We start from the raw sequence: 17,774 nt of genomic DNA on the forward strand, positions 1-17,774 counted from the left end.
GAAGAAGAGAAGGTCCCCAGCATCCATCCATCCATCCATCTGACCATCCATCTCTGCACCTGCACAAGAAACGAAATCGGAGGAAAAGCAGGTGTCACAAAAGAGAAGGGCACACTTGCTTCAAGCAATGCTACTGTGCTAGAGTTAACCTAAACCACGACATTGGTTCTTGTGACAGGGGAAGAAGATGATAGGCTGAGACGGGAAAGGGAAGAACGTAGGATTAACACTGCTAGTGATTTCTTAATCAGGACCCAGAGAGTGCCACGCAAAAGAACAATATTAGTTCTGGGTGAGGGCCATCGTGCTAACATAAGGCAGGGGCAAAAGTAGCAATCGCTAAGAAAGGATATAGAGAGAGAGAGATCAAAATATAGAGTTGGAAATTTATTTCTTTATTTTTCATGTGGGGAGACCTATTTCTTGATATATCTGTCTCTTCATTCCTATCTTACAAATGAAAGGTTTTCGTTCGAAAGGTATAACCAACGGACCCTCTAAAAGAAAAAAAGCGTTTGTTCGTTTACGTTCGAAGGGTATATATCGATCTATAGAGTATTGAACATATTACGGAAACAGAAAACAAACGAGAAAGAGAAACCTAAGGCATCACTCGAAATGCCCCTAATTGTTTCAGTACCTACAAGAACTCAACATTTTCCTTTGAACTTTACTTCAAAGGTCCGGCCAAAATCCAACCGCTAGCAAAGAGGACACAATCAAAACAGCCGGAGAGAGTATGGTGACCAGGGTCAAGCCTCAAGCCAGCAGCGCCCAGCGGTGGGGTCACGAGCTCCGTCACCCCACCCGCGCCGCCCACCCCCCCTACCCAATGGCCCACCTGTCATCCACTCTCCCGCCTACCCCCACCGCCCCCGCCCGTTGCAACCATTTCCTCCCGCCGCAACGGAACTGTGCAGAATCCCACCAGAAAGACCAAAATGCCCTCTGAAACTGCCCGTATTTACGCGCACGTGCCACGCCGGCGGCACGGCGCACGAGGCCGCGTCCCTCCCCTCCCGCCAGGTCGCGCCCGCACGCCACCGTTCCCACCCGCGCGTCCCCGGCCTGTCCCCTGGCATTTCGAGGTATTTACGGGCCCCTGCCACTCCCCATCTCCTTGCTCCTGTCGCTCGCCTCGTTCCCTGCCCTGCCCTCTCCCCCCCTCGCCAGTGTCTGACGCTATTAATGTAGTGGCGGCGACAGGGAATCGAGTCGAGTCGGGCGAGGCGGTGGGGAGTAGGCGCTCCGCCGCACGGGGAAAGGGTGCGGTGTTTCTGCCCGTCTGTCCGTCGTCGTGGGGGGCGGTAGGATTCCGCTGCGCTAATCCCCATCTCTCTCTATATATTTCTTCTGCTGTTATTGCTTGGGTTTTTGTTTTTTTTTCTCGGCTGGATTCTTGCTTCTTGGGTCTGTGTGCTTGTGCTTGGTCTGGTTCGTGTTGCTGGATTTCTTTTTATAATTTTCTTCTTCCCTTCTCGAGGTTTGTTCAACGCGGAGCGAAATTCCCCCTTTTCATTTCCGTTGCTAAGATTTTTCCTCTTCTGCTTCCCTGCTTGTGGCTGCATTTTGCGTTTCTGTTTGGGTTTTGTTCTTTCCGGGGGTTTTCTAGTGTGGAATTTCCGGGATTGCTCGGAATCAAGCGCGGGATTCCCGTCCGGTTTCCGCTCGGTTTCCTCGCGAGGCCGTTCGCATGGCAATGCTGATGGGCAAGATCGTCTAGGAAATTCTTTTTCTTCAGATTTTTTTCCAGAGTGCATTTCCTTCCTAGTACTACTAGGAGATTGGAACGCCCCCGAGCACCGTGGCCGGTGAACGGAACACCGGCCGGGAAGGAGAGGAGGGCAGATTGTTTCTTGCTTCCACCGTCTGTGTCCAGTGTGCAATTGCTGCTTTTCCATCCGATCCTTGTCAAGATTCGTTATTATTTGACATGCTGATTATGCATTTGCAGGATTTATCAGTCTTGGACTCGGAATCTCAGACGGGACACCAGTGGAGCTAGCCAGTCTAGTTCGTTGAAGACTTCCAGCAAGATGATTGAGGGCAGGCGGCATTCGGTGGACATTCCCATTTCGAGGGCCCTGGTGGCCATCATGCGGTCCAGATCCCTGAGGGACCCGGACACCAACTCGTTGGCCAAGTTCTCGGCCAAGAAGACCATCTGGGAGGGCTGCTCCTTCGAGGAAGACGAGCCGGAGGGGAACAACTACGGTAGGCACAGCTTCAGCTACAACGCGTACGATCATCTCCAGAGGCGGAGGGAGGAGTTTGGTGACAGCTTGAGGTCGGGCCGCCTCGCCAACTCGCCCATCAATATCATCAAGGCCAATGCGATGGCGAAGGCTGTGCTCCACAACCAGAGCTGTTGCTCGGCGATCTCTGGGATGTCGAGGGCCGCAAAGGACAGGGCTTTTGCTTTGGAGATTCAAGGGGAGGAGCTAGGCCGGAGGGAGGCCAGTACATTCCAGGAGAGCTCGAGAAGTTTACTCCAGAAGTACCGGCCCAAATCTTTCTCCGAGCTGGTTGGGCATGATGTTATTGCTCAGTCGCTTTCCAGTGCTGTTTTAAAAGGAAAGCTTGCTCCTATCTATCTATTCCATGGTCCGCACGGCATAGGGAAGACGTCCGCAGCTAGGATATTTGCAGCAGCGCTGAATTGCCGCTCTCCAGGTGGAAACCAGCCATGTGGGCGTTGCGAGGAGTGCATGGCCATATTCTCAGGAAGCAGCAGCAGTGTGGTAGAGGTTGATGCTTCCAAACTTGATTGCAAATCTAGAGTTGCGGTCTTGCTCAGAAATGCCTGTGAAGTTCCTGCTTCTTCACACTTCAAGGTTCTTATAGTAGATGATTGCCAACACATGGACAAGGAGGGATGGTACTCCATCTACAATAGCCTAGAAGAGATTCCTGCCAGCACAATCTTTGTCATGATAACATCTGACATTGATAAACTACCAAGCAATGGAATTGGATGGTGCCAGAGCTACAGATTTTGCAAGATAGATGATGCAGAGATTGCCTGCAGGTTAATCAAGATTTGCACAAAAGAAGGCATGGAGTTCGAAGCGGAGGCATTGGAGCTTCTTGCACGCAAGGCCAATGGTTCCATTCGAGATGCAATTCAGATGCTCGACCAACTAACTCTACTTGGAAAGAGAATCAGCAAATCAGTGACACATGAGCTGGTAAGTTGACTACACTAGGTTTCTTTCCTTAAAAGAAGATACCGCCATCAACGATTTTTCCCTTTTTCCTTTGGAATCTGTCAATTTGTCGGCACCTAAATTTGCTGTGTTTTCTTTGATCCCCCCCCCCCCCCACACACACACACACGCAGATAGGTGATGTCTCAGATGAGGAATTGCTTGACCTTCTCAATCTGGCTATGTCATCGGATGCTGCTACTATTGTGAGGAGGGCTAGGGAGCTTCTGAGCTCAAAGGTCGACCCCCTGCAACTATTAGCCCAGCTTGCAAATCTCATCATGGATATTTTAGCTGCAAAGCACCCATCAGATTCTTCAGAAGTCAGAAGAGTTACTGGCAGACATACATGTATGCTCTCTTCCCTCATGAGCTTCAAAATTATGCAGCTACATATTAAATGGCCTCAAAACTGTTGTGCTATTGTTGATAAGTTTTGTTGAAGTGCAAAAAGTTACCATTTCTACTGAATATTCATGCTGAAGATTATATTATGCTTTCTTACTTTTGAGTTAACCACTTAAACTATTCAATATTTACACTCACAGTCTATGCCTGTTTATTGTTTCAATCTCTATCTAACTTTGTAACAAACTTTGCAGCTGCTGACGTGGATGTACACAAACTTAGGAATGCACTGGAGATACTCTCTGAAACTGAAAAGCAATTAAAGACCACAAAAAACCAGTCTACATGGCTCACTGCTGCACTGTTACAGTTTAATATGAGGGAACCGTACTGTCTAGATGATACTGCAGTTTCAAGCATGTTTACCGAGAGTCAGACAGGTAACTAATATCCTCAGACTCCTTAATTTTAATCTCTCCTGAAATATGCTGTTGTCGAAATATATTAGTTTTCAAGTACTTAGTAGCACTGTGAAGCAGAACTATGATTGTCGAAATATCCGAGTTCTTAAGTGCTTAGTAGCACTGTGAAGTGGAACTATGTCACTTTCTCAGCATGTCTGTTTACTGATAAGTAAGCTCTATATTGTGCAGATGATGGGACCGCTGTACTGAAAGATGAAAGTTTAGATACAAGTTCTCATCTTTGTTCCCAGAACAAAGTTGGTTCTCTAGACATGAATTTGGGAGATCCAGATGTACTGGAGACGATATGGATGAAAGCTCTTGAGAACTGCTCATCCCGGCCACTTCAAAATCTACTGCGTAGGGATGGGAAGTTGTCATCTCTATACACAAGCCAAGGTAATTTGCTGTGTGCGTGGGACCTCTGTTTTCTGTTTTGTTTGTGAGATAGATCCGTTTGTCACTCAGCATGTCCCTACTTCCTGTAGTTCTTGTTTTCTGTGTTCCACGGTAATACACCTTTTCCAGACAATTTGTCAGTGCTGCATCTAAAGCACATGTTTGTCTGGACGTATGTATTATATAGCAATAGGTATACTTGTTGATAAGCTAGTGTTGTTGTCTTCTGGTGGGGGTGCATATTGCTTGGAGCTCTTGCATAGCGTTGTCTGCAAATTCAACTAAATGCATTTTGTACCTGCACATTGGATTTTTTTTTGTACAAGTCAGATTTCATTCTATTTAACTCTGTATTGTAGGTGTAGCAGTTGCTGAGCTACAGTTCTGCCATCCTGAGGATGTACCAACATCAGAGACCTTCTGGAAGCCACTTTGCACATCTCTACAGAATTTGCTGAGGTGCAACGTTGACATCCGAATCAACCTTTCGCCCATCTCCAGCAACAGAATGGGATCCAAGGACTCTTCTGTGAGCCTGGTCATGCAATCGAGAGAAGACCGTGAGACACAGGACCCAGTCACTACGAACTGCAGAACCGTTGCTTCGTCCCGAAGAGACTGCCCTTCCCCACTCGCAGGGCAAGCCAAGGAGAAACCATCCCACATTCTAGGGTGCCTCCATGGCACTGCAGATGGCGACGCAGTGGATACCGAGTCAAGGATCTTGAGCTACCAGAAGATCTCTGTCGTCCCTGCACCGTCCACCCCAGGAAATGCTCCCCTGAAAGCCGCTGGAGATACATCAGAGGTGGACGAAGGCCGAGTTAATCGTGGATGCTTCTTGAACCTTCTACCCTGCTGTGCTTCCTCTCCCCGTCGGAAGTCCCAGACGCGTGAGAAACGCCGAGCCTCGCTGTTCAGCTGCTGTTTCTGCAAGATCAGACCTGACTGCAAAACGAAAGCTGAACAAGGGTAGTCTGACGGTAAGGAATGCAGCCTTTCCGCAGTTGAAGCTGGAGAGGGGCACAGTAAACGCAAGGCCTGGTAACGGTAACTCTGCATTCTGATTGCCAATTGGCTGAACCGAATCTGACATCAAGGTTGTCTATCCTCTTTAGTCTCTGCTACCATGTTTTCTGGTTTGGCTGTGGAGGTCGAATCAGTTCAGAGTCAGATGGGAGCATGTGAATCTGTTAACTGCAGAATTGCAGATGGATGTGTTCGTCTGTTTAACTGTAGCTTGCCTGTGATGAGACATTGGTCAGACACAGTAAATGTGCTTCGCTAACATAACAATATTTATAGTCGGATATTTAAACTTTCCTGGTAGCGTCGTTACTAGGGGTGTATATTTATTACTTCTTAGGTGCACCTCTAACTTTTTTTAGTTTAAATATTTATACTACTAATCTGAACTAAATAGGGTTGAAGGTGCGCCTAAGGACCATCCATTTGCTGCACCCCTAGTCATTACTGTATTTATACTTGTCCGTGGGATGGCGCACTTTTGTGCCTTTATGTTTCCTTTTTTTTCCCACGCTACTAAATCATTGACGAGTCTTCGTGAGTCATGTTTCCAGCAAAGGGAGCAGCAGATGCAATGAAAACAATGACCTTCGTTGAATCCTTGACCTGTGATCTGATCTGAAAACAACGGTTCCTGCATCTTGCTGCGCTTTTGGAACATAGGAATTTTGCACGAACCAATACCGTGCCAAGTATGAATTCTTCGAGATTTTGCAAAAATCCTACAAAATTCTGAGCTTCCGGAGGCTATGAGGAGCACATCACAGCATCACCGTTCAGGCATTGACCACGCACAAAATTTCCACCAGACAAGCCACTGCGAATTCGGTAGGCCTCGTCCCACGGGCGACCTCGTCGCCGCCGCAAATAACTAGAGTTGAGGCACAATCACAGTGAAAGATAGAAGCAGCACTGATGCAGGCTGAGCCAGGTAAAAGCTCTTACAACACGGTCTTTTCTCTTCTCTGTTTTTACTTCAGGTAAAAAAGAAAGGTTCTATGGAGAGTTAAAATGGAATGAAAAAAGAACTGCATGAGCATGTCAGGTGCGACATCTAGACACACAAGCCACCACCACCGCAACCAGGAAGGGCTCGCTCCGCTACCTACGCACAAGCGCAACGACACACGACAGAAAGAAACGCAGGGGAACTGGGTCGGCTGTGCCACGATACAGCCTGTGCCTGCCTTTTGCTTCAGCTTCATACTTCTCTGCCCAGCAGTTCAAGCCGCGGACGCAATACTGAACGAGGGCAGAAGCCATCCGCTCTTCTTCGCGTGCTCCACGTAGGAGAGGAACTTCTCCTTGGCATCAGGAATGTCGAGAGCCAGGTCATCAAGTCCGTCCCTGACCCTTGAGAAGCCCTTGGTCATCTGGTTGATAGTTATGATTCCTTCTCCGAAGCACTCCTGCAGCAGGCTCAGGGTCCTCTCATTCTTCTTCTCCATTGCCATCACGAGTGCCTTCTTGACAACTTCATGGTTGAAGAAAGACATGCCCAGCTCGCGGATGCAGTTGCATGCTTCCCCTACATCGCCTCCACTCTCATATTCCTCCAGGAGCTTTGTTATCTTGTCCTTGGCATCCTCCACGGCCCATCCAGTTCCACCACCCCAGCATCTAAGAAGCCTCTCACCAGCATGGCGAGCTGATGCCAGTGAGCATGCCATGTTCAATGTTTCAGCCCCGCTGCAGTTTGGTGGAAGCTTGCTGCTAATCTCATCTAAGTTTAGAGGGGCGAGAACATCATCAATCACAGCTCTGGCTAGGAACAGTCCCAGCTCGTCTGCAGCATCCAATATATCCAATGCCGTGTCCTCTGCAGACTCAAGAAGCATTATGAATCCCTGGGCGATGTCTTCAGTAGAGAACAGCTCCATGCTTAATGAGGATAGAAGAACCGATGCCATCTCCTTCTCTCTGTTCTTGCGGTCCAAAGCAATTGTTATGAGCTTCTTGACAAAGATTGGGTTATATTCTGGATAACCAAGCTCTTTGAGGCTACGGATAACCTCTGTTGTATCATCAGAAAGGAAGTACTCATGTATTATTGATACAGCCTCCCTCTTGTACCTTGCCAGATTCTCATGTTCATCATCTTCAACACTTCCGTTCACACCTGAACGCACATAAGAAGAATCTAGCCATCCCTCAGAAATTGCTTTTGATACCAACAGCTGAAATTCAGATTTTGCAGATGGTATATCAAGAATGAGATCATCAAGACTCTCAGAGACACGAGAGAATCCTTTCATCATCTGACTAGAGCTTATCAAACATTCTTCAGATGCTTCCTTCAGAAGCTTCACAATAAGAGCTTCAGCAGCTGGGCTCTCCATTCCAAGAGTAAGAGCACGCTTCACCACCTCATGATGAAAAAATGGCACTGCCAACTCTCTGATGCACCTACATGCCTCAGCTGTATCACCATTTTTGATGTATTCCTTTAGAAGATCAGCAATCCTCTTCTTCACCTCTTCTACTGTGATGTGCGTTGAACCACCCCATCTCCGCTCAATTAACTCTGCATGGTGGGGTGCTGAAAGATAGCTCTTCTCTGCAATTTGTACAACCTGAAAACCCTTTGAGGACTCTGAGAGACTCACTTTTGCCTTGCTGAGGAAAGCAGGTGGCAAAATGTCATCAACAACTGCACGTGCAATGAAAAGCGCAAGCACATCAACCACAGCAGGTATGTCTACAGCCAGATCATCAACAGCCTCTAACAACAGCACAAAGCCCAGTCTGATTTGAGCAGAACTGATCACATTGCCATAAAGAGATGATAACAGCACTGACGCCATCTCTTTCTCCTTGTCATGTCTGTCCATTGCCATGGAAACAAGCTTCTTGATGAAGTATCGGTGGAAATCATCATAACCCAACTCTTTGAGATCAGAAGCGGCCAATTTGACATCACCATTGCTGAAATATTCCTCAATTATTGGGACAACAGATTTCTTGTAGTCTTCTAGTGGGGTTGAAACAGGGGTTTCAACTAACTCATATGGCTCCTGAGTAGCAAAAAAATATTTTTTTAAAAAAAGATCAACATGAATGTACATATATGGATGGAAATTAACCACCCAGACAGAGCTAAATACAAGCCAATCTCCATTAGTGTTTTTTTTTTGGGAGATCGAACATGTGCTACACCCAATTGTTCTACCGGAGTGAAAGAACAAATGGCAGGAGTAAAATGGGTGAAGACCAATAGTTATTACCTCACCACTGTCATAGTTTGGATCATTTCGGTCAAGGCAGGCATCTGCATCAGTATCAATAAGTTTGCCCCAAGTCCCTTTGCCACCAGCACCATCTGCAATAGAATGCTCAGCAAGTCAGATATTTGGATACAGTGGAAAATAGAGATATTTCAGCACTTTTTTCTATCTTCAAAGAGATAGAAACATGGTGGTATTAATCTTAGGTGTAACTCAATGGTATTTACTAGAGCTAATGTAATCACATAGAGCCCAACTATGTGTTGCATTTTAAACAATAGATGGTCAGTCACAAATTTTATGCATTTAAAAACTCCCAAGGACTGAACCAAATGACACTCCATATCATTAATTGGAACAAGAAGACACATGTTTTTACAGTAGTAGAGTCAAAACTTATGTATTGCATATTGCATTTCATATCTTTGTGCAACGCACATGACAACCAAGTGTTATGTAAAGATATTAGGCAATATGTTAGGAAACACAGACTGCATAGGACTTGGTCATCCCTAATCTGATAAACTAGAATCTAACACATAACAGATTATTTCTTGTTTCTTAAGGTGCAAGGGCTGTGAAAATCAGAATAAAGTCAATGAACATGAATCTCCAAGTATCCCTGACAACTGGTATTTTATACAAGCAAACTATGTCAATAAATATCTTGCTTTCACGTAAGAGATCTAACCACATGCATTCAGGGTAGACCTGGAAGCAACCTAATACATCGAGGTGAATACAAAACACATGAAGGAACCCATGCCTGAATGCCAAAAGATTACCTCATATTCTAACCAAGGTTTCAAACAAGAAAAGGAATCAATTGATTTAGCAAGGCCATGACAGCAATGCAGACCGTGTATTGATGACACATGCACAGATAGTTGGCAGCATCAAGGGTGCAGCCATTACAAAAGCCATGCACTACTGTGATCAGTGTCTAAAATAATTGATTATAAAATAAGGGCAACAGAAACACATATTCCCACTTTCCAACATGCAGGTTGTGTACACATGTCTAGACAGTGTCCAAATATTAACAGCTAAAATTGTCAACAGAAAGGAACAGAAAATTCTGAATGAACATGTTTGAACATAAAGGATGCATGTGAACCCCAATTAGGAGTGCAAGACACAATTTGCAAAACAGGATGGTAGGCAACTGATAAATAATTAACAAATCAAGTAGCTGTACTTTAACAATCACATACACCAACATGGCACACATGGGATATACTTCAAGTGTTCTCCTGGATTAGTAGCTGGCTTGCAGAAGATGGTTCACATCATACCCGCGCACAGGAAAATCCGGTGGTTCAATTAACTGAAAGCATATCAGAACCAACTGCACAATGTGCTCTATCAACTTTATGTTACCAAATATCCATCTCAGAACAGTTTGTACCGTTACGTACACGACAAAAGAGTACGGTGGCGACAAAAATAACTAAGAATACCAAAATTTAACAGAAATTACTCGCAGCCAGATATACAATTGTCGCAATCCAACTAAATCGTTCCCCCACTAGCACAGCTCAACCACCAGCTAATCCCCTATTGGCAGCAGAGACCAGCAGTTAACACGCACACGGAACCACCAATTCGCACCATGCATGAAAACCTCGCCGTCCATGTAGCAATCATGCAGATACACATAATACTGAAATTTGAAAACAAAGGGCTTCTATACTTAACCCATCTAGTAGAATAAATTCAAACTTGCAGATGAAAAACAGTAAGGGAAGCATCCATGTTCCTTCATATCAAATTTCATCAACACTACATTTCTACTGGAACTCTCATCTCCAGAACAAAAATATGCAGCCTCAACACAACAAGAGCCCACCCACCCTTGTACCCTAACTTCCTGGGCCCTAAACTAGCAGGGCACTAGCAGCCTAGAACAATAGGCAAAAGGGGATCACCCCAGCAAAGTGTATTCCTAATAAACAAAGGGAGCTATCCGAGCCGAGCTGCTGAACCTACATTCCTGTCACTCTAACAGGATACAACGACGCCAAAAATGGCATTACACTCGATCAACGCAAACAAGGCAGCAGAAATTAATAATAGCAGCCCAGCACGCACCACACACCATCCTACCCTATCCTAAATAATCAAGCACGGGAAGCACTGGAGCCACCTCAGCAACCACAGGGAAGCAAAGTCACTAAACATAGCAGGAACAGATCGAGCGCCACCGCCGGTCACCAGCCCCGCCTCACCTTTCTTCACCTTGATGGTCTTTCCGGAATGCGCGCGGCGCACGTGCCTCGGCCCCCCGCAGCCTCCGCCTCCCCCGCCGCCCCTCCCGGCCGCGGCGGACGCCGCCGCCGCGGCGCGCTTCTGCTCCAGCATCTGCTGCTCGTACTGCTGCAGCAGCGCGGAGGCGGAGCCCCCCGTGGGCGAGCGCGGGGAGGCGAGCGACAGCGTCTCCGCGTTCTGCACCGCGATCCGCAGCTTCTCCCGCTGGTCCTGGGTCAGGAACCCCCGGTCCTTCTTCGGCGACGCCATCCCCGCCGTCACCACCACCTGCAGCAGCAGACCAGCCACACGCACGCACGCACGCACGCACGCGCAGCAGCGGAACGAGGCGTCAGCCGACGAGCCGGAATGGGGGGAGGCGCGGCTCGAGCGAGGGGGAGGAGGGTTTCCGTACCTAGGGTTTCGGCCGCGGATCGAGCCGGCGCGGCGAAGCCCACCCAACCCCGTGCGCGAGATTTGTGTGCGGGACTGCGAGTGATGATGGATAATTTTTTTTTTTCTCCCCTTCTCTCTCCGCTCTCCTGCTGCTGGGTGGCTTTTGTTTTGTTTCCTCCGGGGAGAGAGAGAGAGAGAGACGGGAAGGATAGGGAAGGGAGGCGAGAGGGGTGGTGGTGTGGATTTATACGGGCGGGGGCGGCGTGCTTGGGGGTGGGGCGTGGCTTTTCCCCGGGGACACGTCGCGTGCGCCCGACACGCCCCGCGGGCCCGCATGTCATAGGGGGCACCTCGCGGCGTCCGCGGTGTGGGCCTGCCCGATTCCCGCGGCCCGCTGGTTTTGGGCCGCCGCGGATCCCAATCCCGCTCTCCACCTGGCACTGTCCGCTCGCCCAGGCCGGTGGCGGCTCTCTGGTCAACACGGGCGAACCCACCAACCTCTCGCCGACACGTGGGGCGAGTGCCCTTCGGTCCCACTAGTCGGCCAAGATGGTTGTTTGGGCCTCTGCTGCCTGGGGAGGTGTGTGTGTGTGTGTTTGGACCGGGCCGTGGGAGTTAGGGTTTTCGCTAGTGGGTTGGGATCTCGTGTGGAAAGGGGTTTGGCGGCTGGTGGTGTGGCTGGTTATTGGCTGCGGCGCTGTGGATAAGGCATGCGGGATGATGAGATGATGAGAATGACGCGTCGGATTAAGTCAAGGTTCAGTCAGCATCGCCAAGGGATCAGATCGGTTACCTGAAGCTGACAAGGCCCACGTGTCAGGGACTTCCCATTTCCTTTTCTTCCGTTTCAACTTTACAGAGAAAAACGCTTGAACTTTAAACCGGTTCATAAATGCTGAGAAGGCGTGCGTAGGTGTTATCTGAGTAAAGAAAAGAAGAGGATTGCGTTGTTTGACAGTAATCACCGGTGATAGTGGCTGGTTAGGCACTTGAAGGGAGCTAGGAAGGTGTGGGGAGACCTCTGAACTTATCCAGAACCGAGGGTCGCTCTCAGCGTTAGATTTTCTAGAGGAAAGGGCATTTTTTCCATCGTATTCGAAGTGTATGCACGCCGTTCTATACTTTCGAGCACCGTCCCATTAATGAGAAAGTACACGCAAATTTGTAGTAAGATGAACTTCTATCTCTTTTACCTTTGCTATTTCTCCCCTGCTTAACTATCCAATTCACTCTCTTCGGACGTAAATAAGTGATGGTATGTCAGAGGCCGACTTAGTCTCTAGGACAGCATTAATTGGCTAGTCGTTTTTGTTACAAAATATTTAGGTTCTAAATAGTAGCTTAGGACAACCCAAACCCTCACTTTACTTGTGATCTGGATCGAGTGCCCTGCATTTTTGTACCTTGCTTTTATCTGTTTTGCCCTTGTCCAATTGTCACGATGCATGAGGGAGAGAGCGCGTAAGTTGGAATAGGGTAGCATGACCATCTTGCTCTTTCTTCCCAAGTTTTTTCTGGCGTCAGGTTTTCATCGAAAAAGAAACGTCAGGCTGGCTGCTCTGTTCATCAGCACAGCTCAGATTCTTTGGAGAGATCGGCAAGGAAACATCATCACTCCCATAGTAGCGACATCATGTGCCGAATTGCTGATGCATCAGGGTCACCGAATACACTCTGTCACGGTGTCACTCATCACAGTCGCACCATTTCAAACAAAGCAATGGTGTAGCATACGACCGGGGGCCGTGTATTCGCAGACAATGGGCCGCGCATCCGCCTAAGAAAGATGCAAAGGCACCAAACGCACCTGCAGCTAACAAGTTGGCAATGATCTGGTGAAGTTGGCTGGAATTGAAGATTCATCTAAGAACGCAAATTCTGTCAAGCAAGACTGTCAGCCAAATAGATGGCAACCTGACCCAACAAACAAAATCTGGAATAGTTGATTGTGTATTTCTCTCCATAAATCTAGCCAAAACAGAATGCTATATGGATGTGCCAAAAGAAGAAACTGAAGAAGAAAGAAGCTCAGTCCTTGCACCGGCTCCACCTGCAAGACCAGAAACGCTTTCCATGGGCATGGGCTGTTCCAGGGCACCTCCTGATTCTTAGTTTCTCAATAATCTTCTTCTGCGCTTCAGTTCCTGACCTACTCATCATCACTGCTTTCTTTATTAGAAATGTACAACATTTGTAAGATCAGGAAAAATAGCATGCCATCCAAATCTGCTAAGTTCATGCAAATACCACCCAATCTTACCGGCTTGGGTTTTTTATGGAAAGCAGAATGGGGAGAATATCTCATTAGAAGATAATATCAAAATCTAAAAGAATGAAACCTTTAGCGAAAAATGGAACCCGTAAACGACCCAGTAGCCCAAGACTCGTTAGCCAACGCCAGCAGGACCACCTCACAAAAATTATCCCATGCTGAATGTTGATCCTCCGCTTGCAACAAATCACTGCATCTGAAGATAAAAACAACTACATCACGGTACCTCTTTAAAAATAAGGAGACTAGAATCAGAGAGAGCACGAGTAATGAAGCGTAAACAGAATCAAACCAAAAGACAAAACTATCGCTTCTCGATATTAGCTTCTGAGAGAGCAAATCAGTACGCACACCTGGATTTATTAGACAATGGTCATACAATCTTTGAACTGCTTCTCATAAAATGGTAACAGCATATCCATCAGTAAACAGAAAGTAAGATACGTTTTTAAGGTGCAACAGCCCAACCAGTAATTCCAAAACCGCACCAGAAAGCTGCGTCTTCCCTCAGGTTAATTCACTAACAGGCCAGCAACCACCAGTGTTCTAAGACTTCTGTCCAAAGGCAACCAAAACACGTCAATAGAAATTATAAAGCATCCTAATTCAATGTAATTACATAGTTTCCATAAGAGCCATGTGACACTAAGTAACCTGCTGCCTTATAGCGACTATGTTAGAAAAAAAAGAATTGCGTAGCCGGGGACAATCTGAATATTGGGAGTAGCAGTCCAGTGACACCATTTTAGCCTGCAAACCATTGTAATCTATAAAACAAAAAATAAATCCATAGAGTTGTTAGTAAATAACATATCTGATCAAATAACATATACGGTTAATGATGTTGCAGTCACAATATAAGACAAGGCTCAAGTAATCAGAAATACATCAATTGTGTATGATGCATAGCTAACAGTAACAAAATAAAACGATAGGCATCGGGGTTTGCCTTGTGTGCCCATGCCTTCTCAGGCCTCCGTGGCCCTACTACGCACTCTCGTTCACTAGAACCCAACCTTACATTATTATCGATCATTACAAGACTAGTAGGATATGTGCCAATGGGCAGAACCTTTCAGTCGCCAGTAATTAATTGCATGCAGATGGCTTGGACAATTTCAGTATTTTGGCACATTGTATCGTTGCTGTCTTAATTAATTAGTTGAAGCAGTCTCCTCACTGCTACCATATATAGTAGTAATATTCCATGTTTTGGTTTGTCTAAACACAGCGCCATAAAAGTTCAGGCGTTCCTGAATGATAGATGGAATTTTCTTTAAAAGTATAAGGAAAAACATCCAGTGCACCCGCCCAGATATGCAACACGTGGGTGTTAACAAAACTACTCGGGCCTTGTTTAGATGCAGCCCAAATTGCAAATGTTGTAAACCGGAATACTGTAGCGCTTTCGTTTGTATTTGACAAATTTTATCTAATCATGGACTAACTAGGCTAAAAAGATTCGTCTCGTGAAGCACAATTAAACTGTGCAATTAGTTATTTCTTTTACATACATTTACTGCTTCATGCATGTGTTCCAAAATTGATGCGATGGAGAGAGAGTGTAAAAAAGTTGGAATTTGAAGGGGAATAAACAGGGCCTCGATCAACGAAGGCAGCACATGTGCGCACCCTTGAGTTGACTGGACGATAGTAGGCGTGCATGTAGACGGGACAGGTCAATATGAACCAGATGTTGATTATTGGGAACGATTTGGGCAAGCTAAAGGGATCTGGACAGAAGATCGATCAAGCTTTGCTGATCAAGCTAAGGTTTGGAAAAGAGAGGGCATGCTTCGGCCATCACTCCAAGTATCTGGGACGCCCGCAGCGTGGTTTTCACTTTTCAGCCAACATGTACATGATGCTGGCATGTCAGCTACGTACGGCAAGTGCTGGCTGATCTGTTCAGGCGACCCTCGCCGGAGACAAAGGCGGAGAAGCTTAGGAGGGCGCCGGCCGCCGGGGAGCTAGGAAGATGGTACGGTGCATGAGATATGGAAAGACGGGTTGATCGAGGATGGTTGCAGTTCAAGTTAGGATATCTTTAGATTCCGGCGACCAAACATTAGTGCTGTCATATCGGATGTTTGACACCAATTAGAAGTATTAAATAAAGGCTAATTATAAAAATAATTGCATAAATAGAGACTAATTCACGATACGGATCTATCAAGTTTAATTAATCCATTATTAGCGCATGTTTATTGTAGCATAACATTTTGCCAAATCATAGACTAATTAGATTTAATGGATTCGTCTCGTAAGTTAATCTCTATTTATGCAATTAATTTTTATAATTAGCATATATTTAATACTTCTAATTAGTGTACAGACATCCGATATGATAGGACTAAATTTAGTCCGGGGTATCCTTAATAAAACCAAAAGATTATGGCCTGTTAAAGGCGCATGCATCTACTGCCAATTTTGTTCCAACAAAGATGCCACGTGCAATATCGATCTTGATGACAAATGAGCCAGTAGTCTTCAAATTATATGAACCAGCCGTTACTAAATATATATGATTGATCTTAAAGTAAAACTCTAGTAGCAGTAGTAGCTTGAAGACGAGGTTAGTTGTTTGTGTTTCTTGTTGTCGAGCAGCGTCTTGAAGATTCCGACAAGCACGCCGACGATGGAGAAGAGCGTGGCGATGGTCATGGCCTTGAAGCTGTTGTAGAAGAGCTTATGGATGGCGATCCTCACCGCCCTGTGGCGCTTGTACGAATCGATCTCCATCAGCAGGGTGACGTAGCGGCCGCCGAAGCGAAGGTGCTGGGCGAGCCCCTTGAAGAAGCGTAGCGCCTGTTTGTTGCTGAAGGTGCTGTGCAGCACACGTTTGGCCCGCAGCTGCTGCACGTCGTCGTCGCTGTCCATGAGCATCGCCAGCACCAACAGGTACGAGCTCGCCACGAAGCCGTCGTCCGACCGGACCAACCACCAACTCGCGCGAGTCGCGCCGGAGGTGCTCGCCTCCTCCGCCGCCATGTTCACGAGCCAGCACGCGGTGACGTCGTTCAGGAACAGCACCACGGCTCCCTGCTCTGTCTCAGCCTGACGCCGATCTGCGCGAGCTCCACGGCGCTGCTGGACAGAGACGACGGGAAGCCCGTGATGATGACCTTGTTCTCCGGCATGCTGCCCACCTGAGCGAACCGGAGTAGGCCGAGGAGGTGCGGCGGCCTGTACTGTCCAGTGCTGCCACCGTCGCGGCTTTCATCCGTCCACCTTCTCAGCGCCGCCGGGATGCATCGTCCGCACCAGCCGCCCTTCGCCTTCGCCCTTCCGGGGAGGAACTTCGCTCCCATAACGTCGACGAACAGGTGCACGTCGGTGGACATGAACTCCGTGACCATGAGGGCCTCGAGCACCAGCCAGGGGATCTGGTTCTCGAGCAGGAAGATGTCCTTCTCGATGCTGGGCCCCGTAGATTGCGTCATCCGGTTCAGCAGCACCGGCGAGGTGTCGCGGGCCATGTACTCCAGCAGGAAGCACCCGTCGAGGAACATCATGGTCGCGAAATCGGCGTCGCAGAGGCCCGTGAGCGACGGATCGTCGGTGTCATAGCAGCCGCGGGCGGCGCCGGCGACGGAGAGGACCTTCTCGTACACATGTTCTGGGGATCGCCCCGAATCCCGGCAGACGAAGCAGTAGGCCGCCGCGAGCTTGAGCTCCTCCATCTTCTGCAGGTGCTGCCGGCCATGATGGTACGGGCCGATGGCCACTACGCTCGGCACGATGTAGCGGTCGCCGTCGCCGCCGATAGCCCTCAGGCCGTGGGGGAACCTGAGGATCTTGGCCTCCACCTTGGAGAAATCGGCCTCCAGCCTCTCGGTTGTCCTGGCCATCTTATCACTGATGGGTAGCACTTTTTCTGTTGGGGCATTATGGATGTGGACTGTTCTTGTGTCTGCTCTAGCGGCGGCGTCCATGGCGCTAGTGAACAGCACTGAGCTAGAGTGAGAGTGATGGAGTTCGAGGTGGTGTCTACAATACAGTCACTTCGAGTTTTCTCACGCCATGCATGTAGGCTTTTAGAGCACCAGTAGTGTGTGAAATAAGAAGATCTTAGTTTTTCTAGTCGATCTCATACATAGTACAGCCGGTCTTAGAAGAGGGCCCTAACAGAAAAAGCTTGAGGCTAGGCCGGCCTCAAGCTTGAGACCCGACCTTAAGGAATAAAAAATTC

General features: G+C 47.6%; 3 protein-coding genes across 3 annotated transcripts; 1 reads left to right on the plus strand and 2 right to left on the minus strand.

The window, feature by feature from the left end:
• The first annotated feature begins 1,084 nt into the window (after positions 1-1,084).
• On the plus strand, positions 1,085-5,941 carry LOC112897840 (protein STICHEL-like 2). Its single transcript, XM_025966233.1, has 6 exons — positions 1,085-1,307; positions 1,955-3,188; positions 3,341-3,557; positions 3,809-3,994; positions 4,208-4,417; positions 4,777-5,941. Exons 2-6 carry the CDS (start codon positions 2,037-2,039, stop codon positions 5,391-5,393), a joined length of 2,382 nt encoding a protein of 793 aa, XP_025822018.1. The 5' UTR covers positions 1,085-1,307; positions 1,955-2,036; the 3' UTR covers positions 5,394-5,941.
• Positions 5,942-6,337: 396 nt separating this feature from the next.
• Positions 6,338-11,515, minus strand: LOC112897842. Its single transcript, XM_025966234.1, has 4 exons — positions 11,330-11,515; positions 10,896-11,202; positions 8,668-8,762; positions 6,338-8,457 (listed from the first exon to the last, which is right to left on the minus strand). The coding sequence occupies exons 2-4, from the start codon at positions 11,182-11,184 to the stop codon at positions 6,667-6,669; spliced, it is 2,175 nt and encodes a 724-aa protein (XP_025822019.1). The 5' UTR covers positions 11,185-11,202; positions 11,330-11,515; the 3' UTR covers positions 6,338-6,666.
• Positions 11,516-16,602: 5,087 nt separating this feature from the next.
• Positions 16,603-17,517, minus strand: LOC112896817 (UPF0481 protein At3g47200-like). Its single transcript, XM_025964947.1, has one exon. It carries the CDS (start codon positions 17,515-17,517, stop codon positions 16,603-16,605), a length of 915 nt encoding a protein of 304 aa, XP_025820732.1.
• Positions 17,518-17,774: the final 257 nt, after the last annotated feature.

The sequence above is a fragment of the Panicum hallii genome, chromosome 6 (genome assembly GCF_002211085.1).
Source record: "Panicum hallii strain FIL2 chromosome 6, PHallii_v3.1, whole genome shotgun sequence".
In the NCBI taxonomy this organism is placed as follows: domain Eukaryota; kingdom Viridiplantae; phylum Streptophyta; class Magnoliopsida; order Poales; family Poaceae; genus Panicum; species Panicum hallii.

What these genes read in the sequence shown, in the direction of transcription:
- LOC112897840 (XM_025966233.1), top strand. Translation starts at nt 2,037, where the DNA reads ATGATTGAGGGCAGGCGGCATTCGGTGGACATTCCCATTTCGAGGGCC. An exon ending in AATCAGTGACACATGAGCTG is followed by an intron (nt 3,189 to 3,340) that starts GTAAGTTGACTA and finishes ACACACACGCAG; the next exon opens with ATAGGTGATGTCTCAGATGA. An exon ending in GTTTACCGAGAGTCAGACAG is followed by an intron (nt 3,995 to 4,207) that starts GTAACTAATATC and finishes TATATTGTGCAG; the next exon opens with ATGATGGGACCGCTGTACTG.
- LOC112897842 (XM_025966234.1), bottom strand. Translation starts at nt 11,184, where the DNA reads ATGGCGTCGCCGAAGAAGGACCGGGGGTTCCTGACCCAGGACCAGCGG. An exon ending in GACCATCAAGGTGAAGAAAG is followed by an intron (nt 8,763 to 10,895) that starts GTGAGGCGGGGC and finishes ATTCTATTGCAG; the next exon opens with ATGGTGCTGGTGGCAAAGGG. An exon ending in CAAACTATGACAGTGGTGAG is followed by an intron (nt 8,458 to 8,667) that starts GTAATAACTATT and finishes TTTGCTACTCAG; the next exon opens with GAGCCATATGAGTTAGTTGA.
- LOC112896817 (XM_025964947.1), bottom strand. Translation starts at nt 17,517, where the DNA reads ATGGACGCCGCCGCTAGAGCAGACACAAGAACAGTCCACATCCATAAT.